This window comes from Megalobrama amblycephala, linkage group LG11, assembly GCF_018812025.1.
Source record: "Megalobrama amblycephala isolate DHTTF-2021 linkage group LG11, ASM1881202v1, whole genome shotgun sequence".
In the NCBI taxonomy this organism is placed as follows: Eukaryota; Metazoa; Chordata; class Actinopteri; order Cypriniformes; family Xenocyprididae; genus Megalobrama; species Megalobrama amblycephala.
Window position 1 is genome coordinate 21,957,652 of NC_063054.1, and position 21,497 is coordinate 21,979,148.

General features: G+C 36.7%; 2 protein-coding genes across 5 annotated transcripts in view; both read right to left on the reverse strand.

The window, feature by feature from the left end:
- Window positions 1-2,195, reverse strand: part of slain2 (SLAIN motif family, member 2) — a 28,612-nt gene extending 26,417 nt beyond the window's left edge. For 3 of the 4 annotated variants that reach the window (XM_048206723.1, XM_048206722.1, XM_048206721.1), the window contains exon 1: window positions 1,434-2,195. In XM_048206723.1, coding sequence (XP_048062680.1) covers window positions 1,434-1,903 — 470 coding nt within the window. In that variant the 5' untranslated portion in view covers window positions 1,904-2,195. The remainder of the gene's footprint in view (window positions 1-1,433) is intronic. The other variant, XM_048206724.1, reaches the window with a different exon arrangement.
- A 3,274-nt stretch (window positions 2,196-5,469) lies between these two features.
- Window positions 5,470-21,450, reverse strand: anapc4 (anaphase promoting complex subunit 4). Its single transcript, XM_048206736.1, has 29 exons — window positions 21,277-21,450; window positions 20,894-21,010; window positions 20,666-20,771; window positions 18,926-19,058; window positions 18,769-18,843; window positions 18,609-18,635; window positions 18,420-18,464; window positions 18,248-18,332; window positions 17,763-17,870; window positions 15,864-15,947; window positions 15,674-15,760; window positions 15,449-15,513; window positions 13,589-13,631; window positions 13,399-13,475; window positions 13,209-13,309; window positions 12,838-12,889; window positions 12,689-12,744; window positions 12,213-12,259; window positions 11,690-11,746; window positions 11,551-11,607; window positions 11,359-11,452; window positions 11,126-11,223; window positions 10,203-10,264; window positions 10,027-10,065; window positions 9,746-9,847; window positions 6,885-6,971; window positions 6,632-6,799; window positions 6,304-6,427; window positions 5,470-6,026 (listed from the first exon to the last, which is right to left on the reverse strand). Exons 2-29 carry the CDS (start codon window positions 20,999-21,001, stop codon window positions 5,781-5,783), a joined length of 2,433 nt encoding a protein of 810 aa, XP_048062693.1. The 5' UTR covers window positions 21,002-21,010; window positions 21,277-21,450; the 3' UTR covers window positions 5,470-5,780.
- Window positions 21,451-21,497: the final 47 nt, after the last annotated feature.

Below are 21,497 nucleotides of genomic sequence, written 5' to 3' on the forward strand. Positions count from 1 at the left end.
GGCAAGGAAAAAATACGCACCGCAAACAGAGTGAAACGCACAACGTTTGTATACTTTAACCACCTCCGAAGATAGTGGGGGTCGCGAGTCACTGGCATCGTTATTTTGGGGGTCGTGGGCTGAAAAGTTTGGGAACCCATGTATTAACCCCCTGGATTATATTTATGATGGATGGATGCTTTTTTGGGGGGCTTCAAAACAGGACCCCCGTTCGCTACCATTATAAAGCTTGGTATAGCCAGGATATTTTTAAATATACCTCCGATTGTGTTTGTCTGAAAGAAGATAGTCACATACACCTAGCATGGCTTGAGGATGAGTAAATAATGAAAACTATTTTCCTTTTGGGTGAACTATCACTTTATAAGTGCTCATTATTTTCAAATAGTACAAACAACACTCCAGTTGTATCAGAACTGAGGCACACCAAGAGGTGACAACAACTACATGCACATTGTTTACATTTAGCTGGTTTGAGTGGTTTTGGACTTTAAACAGACACATATGAGCCTGACTGGACTGTTTGTCATCGCAGTTTGTTTCATCACTCCAGGAGGGACTGCTAGTTTGGACACTACATTCTTCCACTTTTACTTGTTCTGTTTGGAACGGCAGATCGCACACATGCTGATCCACAACATCACTGCTGTTTCTGTGTGCTTACTTGAGCGGTCTGAAAGACCTATATAAATCATCACATTATTATTGTCATAATTAGCAGAAATAACTGTCAACTGCATCTGTCAGTTTCTCATGTGATTGCACATCTCTTGTATGGATATTTCTCAAAAGCACTATTAATGCATTGCTTATTTCTTAAAAAAACTGACTGCACTAGTAATATTCACGTTACATGAAACAAATACAATATAGGCTACAATGCAGATCATGCAGAAAATCAAATCCTATGTACATCTTGTGCAGCTGATCTGCTTGAGCATATGTGAGGCCTTATCAGAAAGACATCTAGATGCAAATGCATCATTTGTGTGTGATTTTAATGACATCATTGAAGCATGACACCAGGGCTGTCATTAAAAGGATTTATAAGACACAGCTTAGCACTTAAATAAGCTGAAGGACAAATGTAAAGGACTCACACGTCAGAAGCAACTGCAAGACAGGCCGGTGCTAACTGAAATCATGCAGTCAGCAAACTGTTGCTCCCAAATGCTCAGACATAAGACACTAATCAACAGATGACAGTCGTATTGCAGTCAATGCACTGAATAAACGAACTCCAGCCCTTAGGCAAAGAGACATGGGAGCAACAATGTATCAAGCGCATTCCTCCAAATGCGCGTAATTGTCTGTGGCGTCTGCGCGCACATACACACAGCTGCGCGCACCTGTCAAACACATGAAGGGTGTGTGTGTGTGAGGAGGTTATTCCTCTGATCGGGGTTAACACCTATTCCAGGCAGCTTACTCACCAGCTGTCCTCTTCTTCGTTCAGGCAATCCATGTCCTCCAAATCGAGGATCTCCACCTCGTCCAGCACTGAAGTTTCTCCGTCCTCGATAAAATCCAGCGAATCGTAATAAGACGCGAGACTCGTATTCGAGGCGGCACAAGAAGCGCTGTCACTGTCATACCCCCCTCCGTAACTGCTGCCGTGATATGATCGCCTGGGGCTCAATCGGGAGTTTTCCAAAAGCCCACCAAAACCCCTTGATCCGCCGAACCCCACCCCAGTGAACCCGGCGAGCCCCGCCGCCGCTCCCGGGGAATCATACCCGGCGCTCACGGGTCTAGTGTTCCCCGACAAACCGCCAGAGGAGGAGGAAGAGAGCAGACTGGATCGGCTCCGAAGCTGCTCGTTCTGCTGCTCGAGTTTCTTTACTAAGTCTTGGAGCTTCCGCACCTCCAAGTCCGCGTTTATGTTTGAGTTGATATCCTCCATAGCAAAAGCAACGATATGTCCGCGCCCCGGTTGTGTCCGTTAGGTTTGTTCAACTACCGCCAAAGTCAGCAAGTTCGCGAGCCTTTGTCGCAGGGTCTTTAAAGGGAGCACTGTCAACGCCGCGGCTCGAAAGTTACTAATCTTATCGTCGTCATCTTCTCCGGGTACTCACATACACTGTAAGCTCCGTCGCCATCTTTACTGTCCGCCAGTCGCAAACTGGGAAATCTTTGAGAAGCTAGAGGTGAGACGTCATCACGTGTCTCGGCGGGGACGAGCACGTTTTGGGAGCGACCCTTCCCTGGAACGTGGCACGCGCACTTTAACTCTGATAACCCTCTCAATAATACACACTCGACTACGTTTACTTCAGTGCTGTACTTACGTATTATTGCGGGTATTTTGTACTTTACCTGGACACTGTTGAAACAGAGTACTTGTACTCCAACTCAATTACATTTGTAAGGCGTTATATAATATTTATTAAAAAATTTATTCGTTAAGATTTTATTTAGACATTGTACAAATATTTTTGCAGGTCAATTAATGGCTACATTTCAAAAGCAACTGCTAACAATTTTAGTGTAAACTATTTGGACACAAATATTGTCATTTTTACCTTGTGAAGGGATGTCTCATCAGTCACTACAACAGTCTTTGACACAAAGCAATGACTTGCATGCATGCTCAGTCTATAAACAACTATTTAAATGTCAAACAAGTATAAAATTAGCTGGTGAACTTTAATATAACAACTTCAGTCGACAGGTTTCAGTTTAACCTGTTTTCAGTGTGCCCTAGGCTAGAGAGGGCCGGGGCCCACTAGGGGGCCTCAGCAAACCTCCAAGGTGGGATCAAGGTGACTTAAAATGATTTAAAACAAAACAAAACATTGTTAAAAAAGGTAAAACAACTAAAAATGATTATCTTTATTTTAATAATACACTGTATTATTAAACACAACAAATAACCTCAACAACTGTTTGTTTCCTTTGAAGAACCAGAATTCTGGGATATATGAGGTAGCCAATTTTAAAAGTGTGATTTAAAGACTTGGAATCTCAATTAATAAAATCTTTAAAAGCCTTTAAAAATTGTTATAATGAATACACATTTTACTTGATATGCCAAGCTCTAAAATTAAAGGAAAAGGAATATTTACTTAAATCTTTTCATTTCTTTTTTTTTTTTCTTTTAAATGTTTAAGAAATTATTTCAATTATTTATTTTTCCACTAAAAAAGATACTTTTACTTTTGATTAGGTAAAACAGTACCTGAACAACACACAATATGAGGTATAGACTAAATACAGTGCCCTCCACAAATATTGGCACCCTTAGTAAATATGAGCAAAGGCGGCTGTGAAAAAAAATCTGCATTGTTTATCTTTTTGATCTTTCATTCAAAAAATTCACAAAATTCTAACCTTTCATTGAAGGAAAAGAATTGAAAATGGGGGGAAAAGCTCATTATGAAATAAATGTTTTTCTCCAATACATGTTCGCCACAATTATTGGCATCCCTAGAAATTCTTCTGAGTAAAATATCTCTGAAGTATATTCCCATAATCCCATTCAATTTACATTTTTTAGCACACCAGGGTGACTAGGAGCATGAAATTGTGCAGCCATGACTTCCTGTTCCACAGGAGTACAAATATGTGGAAACACAAAGGCCAAATTCCCGTAATCATTCATCACAATGAGAAAAAACAAATAATATAGTTCTGATGTGCAGCAAAAGATAACGCATTGAAAATCCCCATTTCCACCATCAGGGAAATAATTAAGAAGTTTCAATCAACTAAACATGTTACAAATCTGCCTGGAAGAGGACGTGTGTCTAAATCGTCCTAATGTGAAGTGAGGAGGAAAGTTTGAGTGGCCAAAGACTCTTCAAGGATCACAGCTGGAGAATTGCAGAAATTAGTTGAGTCTTGAGTCTCAGAAAGACAAAAAAAAAAATGACCAAACAGCACCTACATCCCCACAAGTTGTTCGGGAGGGTTTCAAGAAAAATCCTTCTTTGCTCATCCAAAAACAAACTCCAGCATATTAAGTTGTCAGACAAGACTGGAATTTCAAACGGGACCAGCTTTATGGTCATATGAAACTAAAAAAATAGCTTTTTATCAGCAAACCCACCAGATGGGTTTGGTGCACACATGGATAAAAAGTACCCCATGCCCACGGTTAAATATGCTGCTGGATCTTTAATGCTTTGAGCCTATTTTACTGCTGGAGGTCCTGGACATCTTGTTCAGATACATGGCATCATGGATTCTATCAAATACTAACAGATAAAAAATCAAAACCTGACTGCTTCTGCTAGAAATCCAATAATGGGCCATGGTTGGATCGTCCATCAGGACAATGATCCAAAACAAACATCAAAACCAACACAAAAATGTGTCACTGAGCCCAAAATGAAGCTTCTGCCATGACCATCCCAGTCCCCTGAACTTAACCCTAAAGAAGATGAGTGGAGTGAACTAAAGAGAAGAAGCACCAACATGGAGCTGGAATCTGAAGGATCTGGAGAGATTCTGTATGGAGGAATGGTCTCTGATCTCTCCTCAGGTGTTCTCCAAACTCATCAGGCATTATAGAAGAAGACTCAGAGCTGTTATCTTGGGAAAAGGACATTGCAATAATTGGGTTCCAATAATTGTGGCCAACATGAACTAGAGAAAAACTTTTATTTCATAATGAGCTTTTCCACCCATTTTCAATTCTTTTCCTTCAATGAAAGGTTAGAATTTTGTGATTTTTTTGAAGGGTTTTTAGGTTTTTCTGATATGATATCACTTTCCAATTAAACTGAATTTCTTGATGTTTAATGGCTAAACCAGCCATTTACATCATAACCATCTCTGACTGAAATCTTCTCACTGTTTGCATGAAGAAAATTGTCATTTAATTTGAAAATCATTTTTTAAATCTTTGACCTTGTTTGGACATGTACCATATTTCCTTACAGCTCATCAGTCCAACACAGAACGAATGGAGTCAGCCAATAGGGCCGCTGGAGGCACTTCAGGATTTATCTTCTTGTACAGAGGGATAAATCTGGATTAGAACCTTAAAATGTTCTCTCAGTCCTACTCATGAGTCCCTGGCCTCGACTGAACTTCAAATTTTTCCAGTCATTTCAGTTCCAAGTGAGCAAACAGAAAGGCTAAGAGATTGTTATTGTCCTTGGGAAGGGGTTTTCAACCTTTGCAGACCCAGGGGCCACCAACACAGACTCCAAACTAACCCAGGAACCCCCTATATAATAGTAAAAAAAAAAAAGATTAATATCACATTAACTCGATCTACTCATATAAACAGGATAGAGTGCATCTGGAAGTATTTTGCCCATAGGGTTTCTTTGTGAAACCAACCAGATGTGAGGTGAATCACAACACTACAAACTTTGATTTGAAGCAAAAAGTAGACAAAAAAAAAAGGTACAGGACTGTGTACTTAGCAGTTTTAAAGAGGGAAAGAACTACGCAATGCGAATGAGATAAAAACAATGGAGAAATACTGTATAAAACTATTGATTAGAAGTTGATTATATATAGAGAGAAACAATATACTGTATTTTACATTTATTACAAAATATGCATATTTTGCATACAAATATTTAAGTAGTTTGAGAGTGTAGGGAAGCTGACTCTACGACATTCAGAAGAGACACCGATACATTAAAGTTTTGATTGATACAAACCAATGTTTTTAACAGTAAATCCATTTATTTACAAATGAGAATGTGAAATGTTCATCTTTATCACAAAATACTTTTTTAATATATAAAGAACATGACCAGGAATAGTAGAGGAGTCCATAGTTCAGCTGTGGAGAACATGTTTGATCTCAAGGCAAAAAGAGTTCAAAGTGTTTCTGATCCTGCAGTGTCATCCAAAATGTCTCCTGACCCTTGACCGGTCACCTGAGCATCCTCAGCCCCTCTCGCTCCATCTCCACCTTCCCCAGCTTCACTCTGACTAGTCATTGTGTCCTCAAGTCTGTCCTGGTCCGAGCTCATTTCCTGTGACTCATCAGCACGCTCTTCCTCCTCCTCTTCCTCCTCCGCATCCATTTCAAACACACGTACGTGTCTCAGATTGGCACTGAGCTGATGAGAGAGATGAGACAAGAGACTTATTTAACATTTACATGCTATTCCAGTTGAATTCTTGATTCTGATTACTAAATAATTATATTATTTTGAAATAATTAAATTATTGAAATTTAATGCACATTAATGGCAGCAATATTACATTCATTTTCAACAATTCAACAGTTTGTCATGAATTATTTCCTTATGTTAAAAAGACAGCTGTTTTATAATATATTTATACATCATTCGTTTTCAGTATAAACTATTTTCCTAAATCGTTATCGAGTCTTACCACGCAGGCCACTTTGCGGATCCCGTTAACTGCCACAAACTGAGCCTTGATGTTGTCCATCTCTCTGCTCTGGTTTCCCCAGGCCAGACCCTGTACTGGGATCCCTTCTGTCTGCTGCTCCAGCCTAAAACGCACCACAACAAAGACGACACATCAAGAGTGCTAATTCAGGACATTCAATAGAGGCGAGCCAAGCTAAGCATAACCCTATTATATAATCTAGTATGTTGCTGAAACTGGAACTACTGCAATATATGTACCATGCTACTTACAATTCTTTAACAATTCAACTAAAAGTGATTGGAGGAAATCAACAAGTGTGCTGTACCTGAGCGTAAGGTCCCAAGTGAACTCTTCGTCCCAGCTCATAACAGAGTTTAGAGGAAGCTGAGCAAGGATACGCATCTTATTCTCATCATCTTCCACACTTCGCAATACCACCGTCAATGTCTCGTCGTCATAAAAGCGGGCATCTAGGCAACTGTATGAGGAGTCACTAATAAACACAATTTTATTCGGTCATTCACACATACAAAGATGGCAATATTGTCATAATATGGTATTTCCACAGATGAACTCACGTCGAAGATGGTGCAGGCGTTTCATCATCTATACTAGAATTGAGAGGAGTGCTGAGGTTCAGGGCCACCAGACCATTAGGGACAGACCTTATTCACACACACAAATTCAATCAGTCAGTAATGAAAATTGATTCATTCCTCATAGCCCATCAGTCTAACTTTAAATATTTTTGAAAGAAGTCTCGTGTGCTCATCAAGGCTTCATTTATTTTTAACAGTTAACAATAATATTGTGAAATATTGTTACAACTTAAAATAACTGATTAATAGTTTAAAGGTGCCCTAGAATCAGAATTTGAATTTACCTCGGCATAGTTGAATAACAAGAGTTCAGTACATGGAAAAGACATACATTGAGTTTCAAACCCCATTGTTTCCTCCTTCTTATGTAAATCTCATTTGTTTAAAAGACTTCCGGAAAACACTCGGATCTCAACATAACACCGACTGTTACGTAACAGTCGGGATCATTAATATGTATGACCCCAATATTTGCATAATGCCAGCCCATTCGACGCATTAGACAAGGAAAGGCAGTATTAACAGCTGGATCTGTGCACAGACAAGGTAAGCAAGCAAGAACAACAGCGAAAAATGGCAGATGGAGCAATAATAACTGACATGATCCATGATATCATGATATTTTTAGTGATATTTGTAAATTGTCTTTCTAAATGTTTCATTAGCATGTTGCTAATATACTGTTAAATGTGGTTAAAGTTACCATCGTTTCTTACTGTATTCACGGAGACAAGAGTCGTTGCTATTTTCATTTTTAAACACGTGCAGTCTGTATAATTCATAAACACAACTTCATTCTTTATAAATCTCTCCAACAGTGTGTAATGTTAGCTTTAGCCACAGAGCTCCATCAAACTCACACAGAATCAAATGTAACCATCTAAATAAATACTTTACTCACATAATTCGAAGCATGCACACAGCATGCATGACGAACATCTTGTAAAGATCCATTTGAGGGTTATATTAGCTGTGTGAACTTTGTAAATGCACTGTAATATAGTCGAGAGCTCGTGGGGCAGAGGGAACGCATCTCTTAAAGGGGCGGCGACTGAAAAAATCAGTGCATAGTTAATGATGCCCCAAAATAGGCAGCTAAAAAAATTAATTGAAAAAAATCTATGGGGTATTTTGAGCTGAAACTTCACAGACACATTCAGGGCACACCTAGGACTTATATTACATCTTGTGAAAAAACAATCTAGGGCACCTTTAATATACTTTAAAATGTAATTTATTTGTGTGATGGCAAAGCTGAATTTTCTGCAGCCATTACTCCAGTATTCAGTGTCACATGGTCCTTCAGAAATCATTCTAATATGCTGATTTGGGGCCCTATAATACACCCGGTGCAATGCGACGCAAGGCGCAGCGCAAGTGTGTTTGCTAGTTTGCGTCCGGCGCCGTGCGCGTTTTCCCGTTCAGCGCCACGTCCTTAAATTAGTAAATGCATTTGCGCCAGTTAGTGCGCCCATGGGCGTGCTGGTCTAAAAAAGAGGTGTGATCAGGCGCATTGCTGTTTTAAGGAGCTGAAAATAGACTGCGCCATAGACCAACTCAAACCTGGTCTAAAGTCTAAAGTCAATGGCGCAATATTTTTTTGTTAGAGCGCGTTAGTAGAAACTGCGCCTCTGGGCGCGTCCACAGTGCGCGTTGACTTTGCTTATTACACACAGGGATGTGCATCACACAAACATGCCAAATATTAAAAACAAAAGGATTACTTCTATAAAAGAATATTATTGTGTAGGCTACATAAATATAAAAATGTAATGATGAATAGTCATTGCGTGTATTAGAATTAGTCTACCTATTTTCAATTCAGCCTATTACTACTTATAATGATGAACGAAATTGGCTAATTAATTGAACAATCGTGCCAATACACACACATATATATTAACTGACTCATCGTGCGGAGCTATTTAAAAGCCTGCATCCAACGCAGACGACCGAAAGACTGACTGGCCAATTAACAGGTAATTTCAGCAAAACATCACTCATTGAACGGTGTGTTCAGCTTTTCCGCCAACAAATTCCGCTATGTAAATAGCAATCCGCCATGGCGCGAGTGCATCTCGCTCTTAAAGGGAATGGGAGATGACACTCTGATTGGTTTATTGAACGTTACGCCCATTACTCATTAAGAGAATAGGGAGAACCCATTTCAAAAATGCGCCCCGGCACAAGGACCATTTTTCCGTCGTTAAAATAGCAAAAGTGGATTTGGACACGCCCTGAATGCACCTTTACACTTTGCGTTTAGATCGTTAAAATAGGGCCCTTGGTGTTTAAGAAACATTGCTTATTATTTTCAGTGTTGAAAACAGTTGTTTACACACCGCTGAACACGGTGAGTGTGTGTTAGAAATCAGGAATGGTGAGAGAACATTGTGCTTGGTACATTTTTCATCTTTAAACCAAACTTGGGTCTTCAGCCGACAAAGTTTAAATCTCGTCTGGCTAGCGCGCTTCCCATAATGTTTATGCATTATGTCAGTAGGTGGTCTTGTGGCTGTTTGAACACATTCGACCACATGAGCTTTTCCACTACGAAAGCAATTCGGTTGAATGCATTTTCAACTACCTCTGGAAGTGGGCAAAATTGGACAGGCTCAAAACGTTTTAGACCCTGTTTACATCTGTATTTAGCGTTTGCCACTTGTGATCCAATCGACCAAACCGCATCTTAATACCAAGTGTAAACAGGGCCTTAATGAAAAAAGGTTGTTTTTTTTCCCACCAAAAATATTAATGAGCCCAATCTTTTAAATGGTAATATACATACATTTACAAAAAAAATGTTTTTCTTTACCTCAGAACAAAAGAGGTATGTGTACCTGTTGGGGTCTGTTGCTCTCCTCAGAATATAGATTTTAGAGGGTGAGATCTCAGGCATGCAGAACACTACATAATGCATACCGGTCTTCTTATCATTCCACCTGCATTAAAATATACTCATATCATTATCATCATCATCATCATCACCGTGTTTAGAAAAATCAATGTTATTACACATGCACACTGTAATTGCTTTATGAACCCTACATTATTGACAGACACTATAACCGCAGAATGGGTTACAAATGGGTTACAACAGGGATACAAGTAGTCCACTTACAGTGAAGGCAGCTCAAACAGCCTTGGTGTATTTTCTGAACTATCAAAAAAAGCAAAAACAAACAAAAAACAAATCGAAATCATCATAATTCCAACAGCGAGACAAAATATGAATTTATATGTAAATCAAAATCAAGCAATCTATTATTTCCTGTCAAAATCCAGACCATGGATTACCTCTCAGGAACAGTGTACAAGCGTAAACACACAGCTTGTTTTACTGAATGCCCGATGACCTCCTGAAGAACACACACAGACATATGATTAGGAGTCAGACGCATTAGTGCTCAGGAAAAGAATGGTCAGCAGGAAGGGCGAAACAATCCAGTTAATGAAGTTAATGCTTCTGTTATATATGTGCTGGAGACCGTTAATGGATGGAGATTGTGTGTGAGAAGGCAAGTTAGAGCATCCACTGGAAAAGAGTAGAGGATGGGATGCATGTCCATTTTGTGAAAGACAAAAGGTTGTAAATTTTTGAGGGGAGGTAATAATACGTCAAGCCTCTTTGTTGTCTATAAATATAATAGGCCCTCATATTGCAGCTTGTGTTTTTATTGTTATTCCGGTTGGCTGAAATTCATAAACACTGACTCAAACAATCTCAACCCATAATAAAGAGCTGAAAACAAAAGTAGTTTAGCCCTAAATTATAAGGTTTCAAAGCAGAATATGTAAAACTGTTGTTGTCCTAGAGTTATTCAGTTGTGTCCAAGCACTCAGTCACCGTGTCAGTGTGACTTTGTTTACAAAGATACAGAAAGAGTAGTAAGGTTTGTGTGTGTTTTTATGCGTGTGTGTGCGTGCGTGTTTTTGTGATATATCAGGACACAAATTTGTATAATGGCATGGGTATGACATAGGTATTATATGTCCCCATTTTTCAAAAGGCTTATAAATCACACAGAATGAGTTTTTGTGAGAAAGTAAAATGTTCACAGTTTCCTGTGATGGGTAGGTTTAGGTGTAGGGGGATAGAAAATACAGTTTGTACAGTATAAAAACCATTATGCCAATGGAATGTCCCCACAATTCACAAAAACAAACGTGTGTGTGTGTGTGTGTATGTATGTGTGTGTGTGTGTGTGTTTGAGACTCACGGCTGGTTTCTGTAAGCACAGATCAATGGACCCCTCCATCATCCTCTTGACAAAGTGCAAAGACTTCTTTGGGTAAGTGGGGAAGAGCAGTGGACTGTCTGCAACACAAGAAGTATCAAACATATAAGTAATTAATTACATTTCTCATATTCAAATTTACTTTTTCCTCAAAAATATAAGTTTACATTAGCAGTCTTGTGGTCTAATAAAGGAAGAAGGTGTTGTGATTTTACCTTTTAGATGAGTGCTCTGCTTTACAAATGTCACCCACTGGTTGCCCTCCATGTTGGGTGGAGATACCAAGTCTTCATCTTCATCCTTCAAGTACTGCAAAACAACAAACAAACAAAACAACAACAACAGATCAAGTATGTTATAAAATGAGGAAAAGAATTCCCTTCTTGAACATGTAAGAAGGCGCTTACCTGTCCGACACGCTCAACGTTGAAATACTTCCCTTTCCGATCAAACAGCTCCTCGTTCTGAAATGAGGAACAGAAAATGAGATGGGCTTTCACCAAATGTTTGTTTAGTGTTAAAATTACGTGTTTCTCATTAACTCACAGCGCTGAAATGCTCAGATAGGAAGTCAGCCACAAAAGCCAGATCCTTCTGAGTCATCTGAAACACACAATCACATTTACATTTACAACAGTAGAAATATACACATCTTAAAAAAAGGCCTATATATATATATATATATATATATATATATAAAAAAAGAAAATTCTGTCATTAATTACTCACCCTCATGTCATTCCAATTCCATAAGACCTTTGTTCATCTTTGGAACACAAAGGAACAGAAAGCTCTCCAATTTCATCAAAAAGATTTTCATTTGTGTTTGAAGATGAACTAAAATCTTACGGGTGTAGAACGACATGAGGGTGAGTAATTAATGACAGAATTTTCATTTTTGGGTGAACTAACCCTTTAACATTTATTATATATATTTATATTTTATATATATATATATTTTTTTTTTTAGAAATTAAATAGTTTTATTTAAATTATTATTATTCATTTTCGCACCACCACCATTTTCTTCACCCACAATCTGTCACAATCATGTCTGTTGATATCTCACCTTGTTAAGCTCAGGAGGAACGTGATCTTCTGACATTCGAAGCATTGCTGAGAAAAGCAAAAGCTGTTACAATACAATACAAAAAGACTGTTTCAAAATCTAGTGAGTTGCCTAATGAGGCATCATTTTAAGGCATTATAGGTGCACTCCTGATACACAGGCTGATACAAGTTCATAACAGCAATCACATTCCATAACACATTGTAACATGCTCAGTGAAAAAAAAAATCCATTATGGCTAAAACAAGAATGTTGATTATAAAATAAACCTCATTCAATACTGAAAAGTAACAATAAAAATAATTCAGTATAATTGCACATTGCTTATTTCCTAAATCAGTCAACTTTGAGGTTTCACGGTGGTTAGAAAGCTCCCTTAGAAGGCTGCTGCCTATGTAAGAAGCAAGTAACAAGGCAACATGCTAGGTATTGGAGTTTTTGACTAAATATATCTCAAAAACAAAACTGTAGCTTACCAACATACAGCCATCTGAAAAAGGCTTTGAAGTTCTTCATACTCTTATCAATGACTCTGGAATCAAGACAAGCAGTTGAGAGAAGTTTAATAATGACATGTACAGAAAGGACATTCAGGATAAAGTGGATAGAATAAGATTAAACTCACTGTAAAAGTTCACTGGCCTTCAGGGTGAAAGATCCCACAGCTACGATGGCATCTAAAACATTAACAAAATTCTACTTGTTATTAATTACAGAAAATGTGTTAATTGAAATAAAGCTGAAATAAAATAAAATATAAATTTCTGATAAAACTTTATACAAAAAATAGAAATGTTGCCTTGCCAGAAATAAAACAAGTTTAAGCTGAAGTACTAAAATGATAAAAAAAAGAAAAAAAAAGAAAGCTATATAGAAATATATAGTATAAAAATAATCAAAATTATAAAATATCAAAACAAAAATATTTATAAAGGCATATAATAGTACATAAATAATACTAAAATATCACTAGTCTATAAATAGTCAGTCTTATACCCTCAATGGCTGCAGGATCCAGGCCAAGAGGTTGAAACTTCTGCTTCCAGAGCGCCATTCCTTTGACCTCGCTCAGATGATACAGCAGCGCCTCAGAGCCACTGTGTGCACAGCAAAACACTCAATGCACAGGCCGCTCCGTAACACTCTCTATCTAGTGCTGGTTAAAACGCTAGTGAATGATACACACCTCTGCAAGTGACTGATAACAAGTTTCTGGATGCTAGAATACGAAGAATCAATGGACTGGCCCAACATCTTTAAGCCCTGAGCAGTTAAAAAAAGAAAAAGAAAAGCATACAGTAATAATGAATGAAGTTGATAATAATTGCTCAACTAATAGCAGTAGGATAACTGAACCTAATTCCAGGTAGATTTACCTTGACTGTGAGTTGATTCATGAGAAGAGCTTGAAGTTCAGGGCTGAAAGAGAAACAGGAAACTCGATATATGCAGTTCTACAAAAGTAATCATTTGTCATGTAATCATCTGGTTTGGCTATGCTAATGAACACCCACAAATATAACAACAACACATTATCAGCTATGCTAAAAGTTTCCATCCAAGGCTGAGATCAATAAGACCATACATCCTGTTCATCCACATCTTAACATATTCATTTGTATATCCTATAGTGGACAATTGTATATTTTCCTATTCTGACTGTAGCTGTAAGTTTACATTTCCAAGTTTACATTATCATATGTTGCCCTCTGTTGGCCATTTAGAGTAAACGCATGCATGAGCTAATCTTGCATGCTTTTAAAACAATGTCAAGAATATACAGTACAGTCCAAAAGTTTGGAACCACTAAGATTTTTAATGTTTTTAAAAGAAGTTTCATCTGCTCACCAAGGCTACATTTATTTAATTAAAAATACAGTAAAAACAGTAATATTGTGAAATATTATTACAATTTAAAATAACTGTTTTCTATTTGAATATATTTCACAAAGTAATTTATTCCTGTGATGGCAAAGCTGAATTTTCAGCATCATTACTCCAGTCTTCAGTGTCACATGATCCTTCAGAAATCATTCTAATATGCTGATCTGCTGCTCAAGAAACATTTAATGTGTAAAATTGTACAAAATATTTGTGTACAATATTTTTTTTCAGGATTATTTGATGAATAGAAAGTTCAAAAGAACAGTGTTTATCTGAAATCTAATCTTTTGTAACATTATAAATGTCTTTACTGCCACTTTTGATTGATTTAATGCATCCTTGCTGAATAAAAGTATTCATTTCTTTAATTTCTTTTCAAAAAAATAAAAATAAAAATTCTTACTGACCCCAAACTTTTGAACAGTAGTGTATAATGCTCCAGAAGCTTTGTATTTCAGATAAATGCTGTTCTTTTGAACTTTCTATTCATCAAGGAATCCTGAAAAAAAAAAGTACACAACTGTTTTCAACGTAGAAAATAATCATAAATGTTTATTGAGCAGCAAATCAGCATATTAGAATGATTTCTGAAGGATCATGTGACACTGAAGACTGGAGTAACGATGCTGAAAATTCAGCTTTGCATCACAGGAATAAATTACTTTGTCAAATATATTTAAATAGTACACAGTTATTTTAAATTGTAATAATATTTCACAATATTACTGTTTTTTACTGTATTTTTAATTAAATAAATGTAGCCTTGGTGAGCAGACGAAACTTCTTTTAAAAACATTAAAAATCTTAGTGGTTCCAAACTTTTGGACTGTACTGTATATAAATAATATGAAATATATTTAATATAAAGGTAACACTTTATTTTACAGTGCCGTAGTTACAGGTTACTACATGTAATTATTATAGTAATAACAGTAAATTATGCATAATTACAAGTAACTAAACCTAAACCAAACCCTAATAACTCTATAGTAATTACATGTAGTTAATTAATAGTACTCAGTACTTATTTGAGTAATTACAATGTAACCACGGCACTGTAAAGTAAAGCGTAACCAATATAAAAATCACAGAATATATTAAAATGTTATTAATTATAGCCTACATATTATTATATAATGCTATTATGTTAATTATGTAATTATACAAATCTAATATTATATCTTTTAGATTATTTTATTTAAATATTATAATATTATACTATTACTCAAGAAGAAATAATTATGCAAACAGAATAAATAAACATTACATTTTAATATGTCACCACAGTGGTAAGACAACGTGTGCTGTTGAAAAACCTAGTTTTTTGACTACCATTAATGAATTGTGTTTACCTTGCATGGCCCCATAACAGTAGTTCCAGAAACTCATCCTGAACCTGAGTGCTTGTGTTCTTTTCCTGTAAAACAAAAACCATCAACTCTAAAGAAAGAACAAACAATGGCTTCCATGGATCACAGTCCATTATTGCATTTATATGTATTTTCAGGATGAATCGTTTAAATCGGATATCTTATATTTGCTTGTTTGTGACTGGCTGGCATGTGATGGTCTCTAACCTGGACAAACTTAGTGAGGCGGAGGTCCATCTGCATAAGAATGTCTTCCCATGCTTCACACATACAGGTGAGGGAGAGACGCAAATACTAAATGACAGAGAAAGAGAATGGAAGATACTCTGTGAGTACAAAGATAGAGTTACAGTATAACACATGCTTCTATGAGTAAGACGCCCATGTAGACACTCACCTGTAGCAGTGTGGAAATGTGTGTAAACTTGCGTGCCATCTTGGTCAACTCAGGCAGACAGGAAGACAGCAGCCCAGTGTCCAGCTGCAACACAGTCAATCCACTGATATTACTCTCAAATATTCTACTCAATGCAGAGATGCCACACGTAACCTGACAGCTGTCATTAGCTGTGACTCAACCTGTTTGCACTTTGTTTACTTGTAATCTGACTGCTGCCTCATCAACCTTCAATAAATAACAGTTACATACACATATGTAGTACATATATAATTACAAAGAGAGTTCAAGTGGTGTTGTTTCAGTACGTATAGATGCACACACACACATTTGTATGACTTTGTTAGAACATTCTTTGATATAATGCAATCCCTAGTCCTTTACTTTAACCTTAAAGGGTTAGTTCACCCAAAAATTCATGCAGTTCCACTCCCGTAAGACCTTTGTTAATCTTCTGAACGCAAATTAAGATATTTTTGTTGAAATCCGATGGCTCCGTGAGGCCTGCATAGCCAGCAATGACATTTCCTCTCTCAAGATCCATTAATGTAATAAAAACATATCTAAATCAGTTCATGTGAATGCAGTGGTTCAATTTTAATATTATAAAGCAACAAGAATATTTTTGGTGCGCCAAAAAAACAAAAAAAACAAACGACTTATATAGTGATGGCCGATTTAAAAACAATGCTTCAGGAAGCATCGGAGCACAATGAATCAGCGTGTTGAATCAGCGGTTCGGAGCGCCAAAGTCACGTGATTTCAGCCGTTTGGCAGTTTGACATGCGATCCGAATCAATACACTGATTCATAACGCTCTGAAGCTTAATGAAGCAGTGTTTTGAAATTGGCCATCACTAAATAAGTCTTTATTTTGTTTTTTTGGCGCACCAAAAATATTCTTGTCACTTTATAATATTAATATTGAGCCACTGTACTCACATGAACTGATTTAAATATGTTTTTATTACATTAATGGGTCATTGCTGGCTATGCAGGCCTCACGGAGCCATCGGATTTCAACAAAAATATCTTAATTTGTGTTCCGAAGATTAACGAAGGTCTTACGGGTGTGGAACGGCATGAGGGTGAGGAATAAATGACATTATTTTCATTTTTGGGTGAACTAACCCTTTAACAATCACAACTAAGTGCCTAACCCAAACCGTAAACACAACCCTTACAGAAAACTTTCTGCATTTTTACATTTTGGAGGGGGGAAAAAAACATCATGTAGTATGATTTATAAGCTGTTTTCCTCATGGAAAAATATATTCCTACACTGTTTATGTTCAGTGCTTCCAGGTTCTACGTCAGAACGCCGGCTCATTATTGGCCGGCTCCTGCGTCAGCATCACGCAAATGCGTCGTGTTGCTCACATGAACAGAGTCGGCCAATACTGAGCCGGCGTTTGGACGTAGAACCTGGAAGCGCTGAACATAAACAGCGCAGGAGAATGACATGGGAGAATAAAGTCATTATTTTTGTGCATAAAAAGTATTCTCATTAAGGTTGAACCACTGTAGTCACGTTGACTATTACTACTTTTCTTGCTTTCCATGGGGGGATAAAAACCTGTTGGATTTCATCAAAAAAATCTATCTTAATTTGTGTTCCGAAGATGAACGAAGGTCTTACGGGTTTGGAACGACATAAGGGTGAGTAATTAATGACAGAAATTTCATTTTTGGGTGACCTTACCCTTCAAAAATGGTATAAATGTTTCACAAAACCATTTGAAACCAACATGAATACAAAGAGTACATTTTTAAGAATTTGGATTTTTAAATGATTTATATCTGTATCATGGACACTCTTATTTGTCATTAAGCACAGTGTTGACGATGACAATACTATAAATAAATTACAATATTTAAATAAGCATTTTCAGTCTTTACCTGTATGTAATGGATCTCAGTGTTGTTATTTGTGGATCTCATCTCTGTAATGACAGAGAGGGACTTGAGGTCACTGGACAGTCCAAGACTACGGCACGTCCCTGAGATCTGAAGCAGACATAAAATAATGAACACAAATACACACGTTTACTTAGCTTTCTAAATGCATTCTATATACAGTTAATTATAAGTACTATAACCTAACCTTAATTCTGCATTTTTTTACAATAAAAAAAATGTTATTTACTTTATTTTTATATCATTTTTTATAAATGAGCATATCCCCAAAAGGATGATTTGGGGATGTAATGACTTTGTCTACAAATTTGTCCCAAAATATAGTTATATGTAAGTATACACACACACACACACACACACACCAAAAACAGATTATAAATGAGAAAATGTACTAACAAATAGCATGAATGAAAAGAAAAAAATGTGTGAGGTCAAAATAAAAGCAAGTTTGAGATGTTATATCTTACTCCACTTAGCGTGGCGATCTTATACAGGCCATACGCATACAGTTCGACAAATCCAGATGGTCCTCCCACCACCAAGATATTGAGTCTGCAAATAAACATCACACATCAATCACAATACAACATCAGAAAGTCTCAAGCTTAACCAATCAGGTCTAAGGCATACAATACTGACCTCACTTCCCCCAAAAGGTTTGTGACTTCATCTGATTTCTCTTCACTGCAAGAAACAAAATAACACATAGGAACAAACCAGAGCTGGACACACATTAGCACATGCCACATGCAGATGACCAATTAAAAAGAGTATGACAAAGAAAAAGATAAATAATCAGCAAATTAAGCACATAAAATGTCCTCTTACCTAAAAATCTTTGATGTGGTGCTGTAGCTGAACACAATCACAGCACAAAGGAAAATGGCCATAAAACAATTAGAAAATATAAAAACAAAAGGAGTGATCCAAGCACTTGTCATTCAGGCAAACCAAAGCTTTCCATAATGCGTGAAGCTCAGAGTCTCACCTCTTAGGTAAAGTGGGTAACTTTGGAAGGAAACGGCTGGACTCGTCTTCAGACTCACTGAATGAGGACAGTGTGCTAGAGAAAAAAATAAAACAGATTAAACCAAGCAGTCAATAGAGAAAGAAACTGGATCTTCTCTACTGAAAAAAACTCACACCTGCTGTCATCATGCACCTCCATCCAGTGCATGCAGGACGCTGGGTAATCCACAGGGAACAGGTGGAGGATTTCTGCCTTCTCTGCATCACACAGAACCACCTGCTTTGTGTCTCCCACGCTGAATGCCAGGACTGCAGACAACAATGCAATGTTACTAATCATATAACATGACAATTGCAGCTTATTTATACTTCAGTATGTGACTGGTATTTATTTTTTATTTACTGTACTGCAAAAAAGAGTGCATTAAATATTGCTTTAAAGTTTGGGATTATTTGTCAAATCTGCAATGCAGCAATTTTTTGACAGTGAATGTGTTGTTCTACAAGCCCACCATAAAAGGTTACATAGAAATAATTTATGTAAAAATATTAGTTAAAAGACCAATAACAAGTACAAGACTATAAGAAACTATATATATACATATATATATATACATATATCAATATATAAAAGTGTACATTAAGATGAATAAATTATATGAATGAGTAAAGTACACTTCAGTAAGGTTTCAAAAACTAACAGTGATCTGTCCATGCCATTTTAGTATCATATATTACAGTTTGGTGCCTCCAAAATGGTCAATATTCATATTCATGCATTTTATTCATATTTCATGTTAATCATTTTATCAATTATGGCTTATGATTTGTCAACATTATCTTTGATTTCATATATTCATGCACTCCTACTCCTACTCCATATATTAATACTCGTCATATTTTCAAGTATTTACTCTTTAATGTACTCCTTTAAGGTTATTCTTCTTTTATCTTTAAGAATATGTATGCTTGCTATATTCAATTGTTCTTTAAGTGTTCCAGTGTGACAGGTCATGTTGACATGTTTGTGGTTAGATATTGGACTCCTGTCAAGTACTGCAGAAGCGATAATGTTTTCAGAATTAGTTGCTCATTTGAATTTGATGTTCCTTTGTATGAAAATATGTCTGTTTCCATTTCTTCAGACATGTGATAATGCAAGATCTGCAATATTCTCTTAAGGGAGTCAAAACAACACCTTCTGTATCTATTTTCATCTTTGACATTTGACCAGTCACTCTGACCTAGCCGTTACACCATCTATGACATAATGGATAAGTCTGTTTGACCTTTTCTTATTAGACCAAAACATAAGTTTGAGTGGGATGTAAGTTTTCCTATGCTTATGGTATAAAACGGACTGGGTCTTTGATAGTTTAGCTTTTTCCTTTGCTCTTTTTGCTTCTCCCATCTCTTCTGCGTCTTCTACTTCTGGCTGCTTTCGCTTCTTCTCTTCTACCTCTCATTTCATTCTACAAATATCTTAATTTTGTTCCTTCTTTCTCTATATTCTGATCTTCATCTTCATCTATTAGATATAATACTCTGGATTTTATTATCAACTATTAATTACTTAATTAATCTGTTTGTCTCTATAATTTTTAATTAATAAATTTGTTATTCCTTATTCAAATGTGATCTCTGACATAATCATTGCTGGGGGCTGCCTGGATCTCATTGCCTCAAGTTTTTGCATCAAGTTTTATTAATATTTTTAATTAGCTTTAATTTTTATATTTTCCATTTCAGTTACTTTTAGTCATTTTGTTTTGCTTTTCTCATTTTTATTAGTTTGTCAAATGTCAAAATAGGTTTTCAGGTTTAGTTATTTTAGTACGTTTTTACATTTAAATTGATTGCATTTTAAAGTAACAAATATAAGACAAATAAGGCAGTGAAATATTATTTGAGTTTACTTTTCCCATCAGGTCTCCAGGCCAGTGATGTGATCTCTTTTCCTGTGTTCTCATTGGGCGGTAAACTCCACACCCGCTGAAAGTTGGCAAGCCGATGCAAGAGAAGCTGTAATGACAGAACAGTCTAATGAACACTCATTATAATCCTACAGAATAGGATCTCTTGACATTAACAGTATGGTTTAACTGAAGTCAGGTATGTGTATGTGTAGAAAAAAAAGATCCAACCTCTCCTGCAGTGTTAGCCAGGGCTATCAGATCTCTCTTAGGAGACCAGGCCATGTACAGAATGGGGTTGGGGAGCTGTTTCTCCCCGACCTGGCGAAAAGCAGGCATTGTTGAACCCTGCGGAAGTAAAAAGGTCTATTAATACAGACAGCAACAACACTTCAGTCAGTCTTACATAGCATTGATCAAACGAGGGCCGCAGACTGCTGTCATCTGCTGCAGGACATAAGTGACAGCAGTTATGATGAACGCAGAATTATACAGTAAACTGAAAACTTTTCATGCACTACAGCCCTTTATGACAGAAAATAGTTCACTAGAGTGACTGCTGCTCCTCAAATGCTCCACAACATTAGCCTGATTTTAAGACTTCACGCACTTACTAGATAAACGACGACTAACGATAAACTCCGCAATCCAGCTCTTCTTCTAAATTCCTTTCAAACGTATAGAGAAACTGATTTATTACATTAATATTACTATTTGTACCGTGACTAGATTCATATTCATAAACCTCATGATAGAGTGTGGCAGTGCGACCAATGAAACATGATTCTGACCCGCCAATGAAATGATGACTACGGAAATGCCAATGGGCCAAAAA

Bases quoted from the DNA above. Each gene is read 5' to 3' on its own strand.
- anapc4 (XM_048206736.1), bottom strand. From the start codon at position 21,001: ATGCCTGCTTTTCGCCAGGTCGGGGAGAAACAGCTCCCCAACCCCATT. The intron at 15,948-17,762 runs GTAAAGACTGAA...ACTGTGTTGCAG, and splicing joins CTGAGATCCATTACATACAG to CTGGACACTGGGCTGCTGTC. The intron at 6,800-6,884 runs GTGAGTTCATCT...TGTGTTTATTAG, and splicing joins ACGCCTGCACCATCTTCGAC to TGACTCCTCATACAGTTGCC.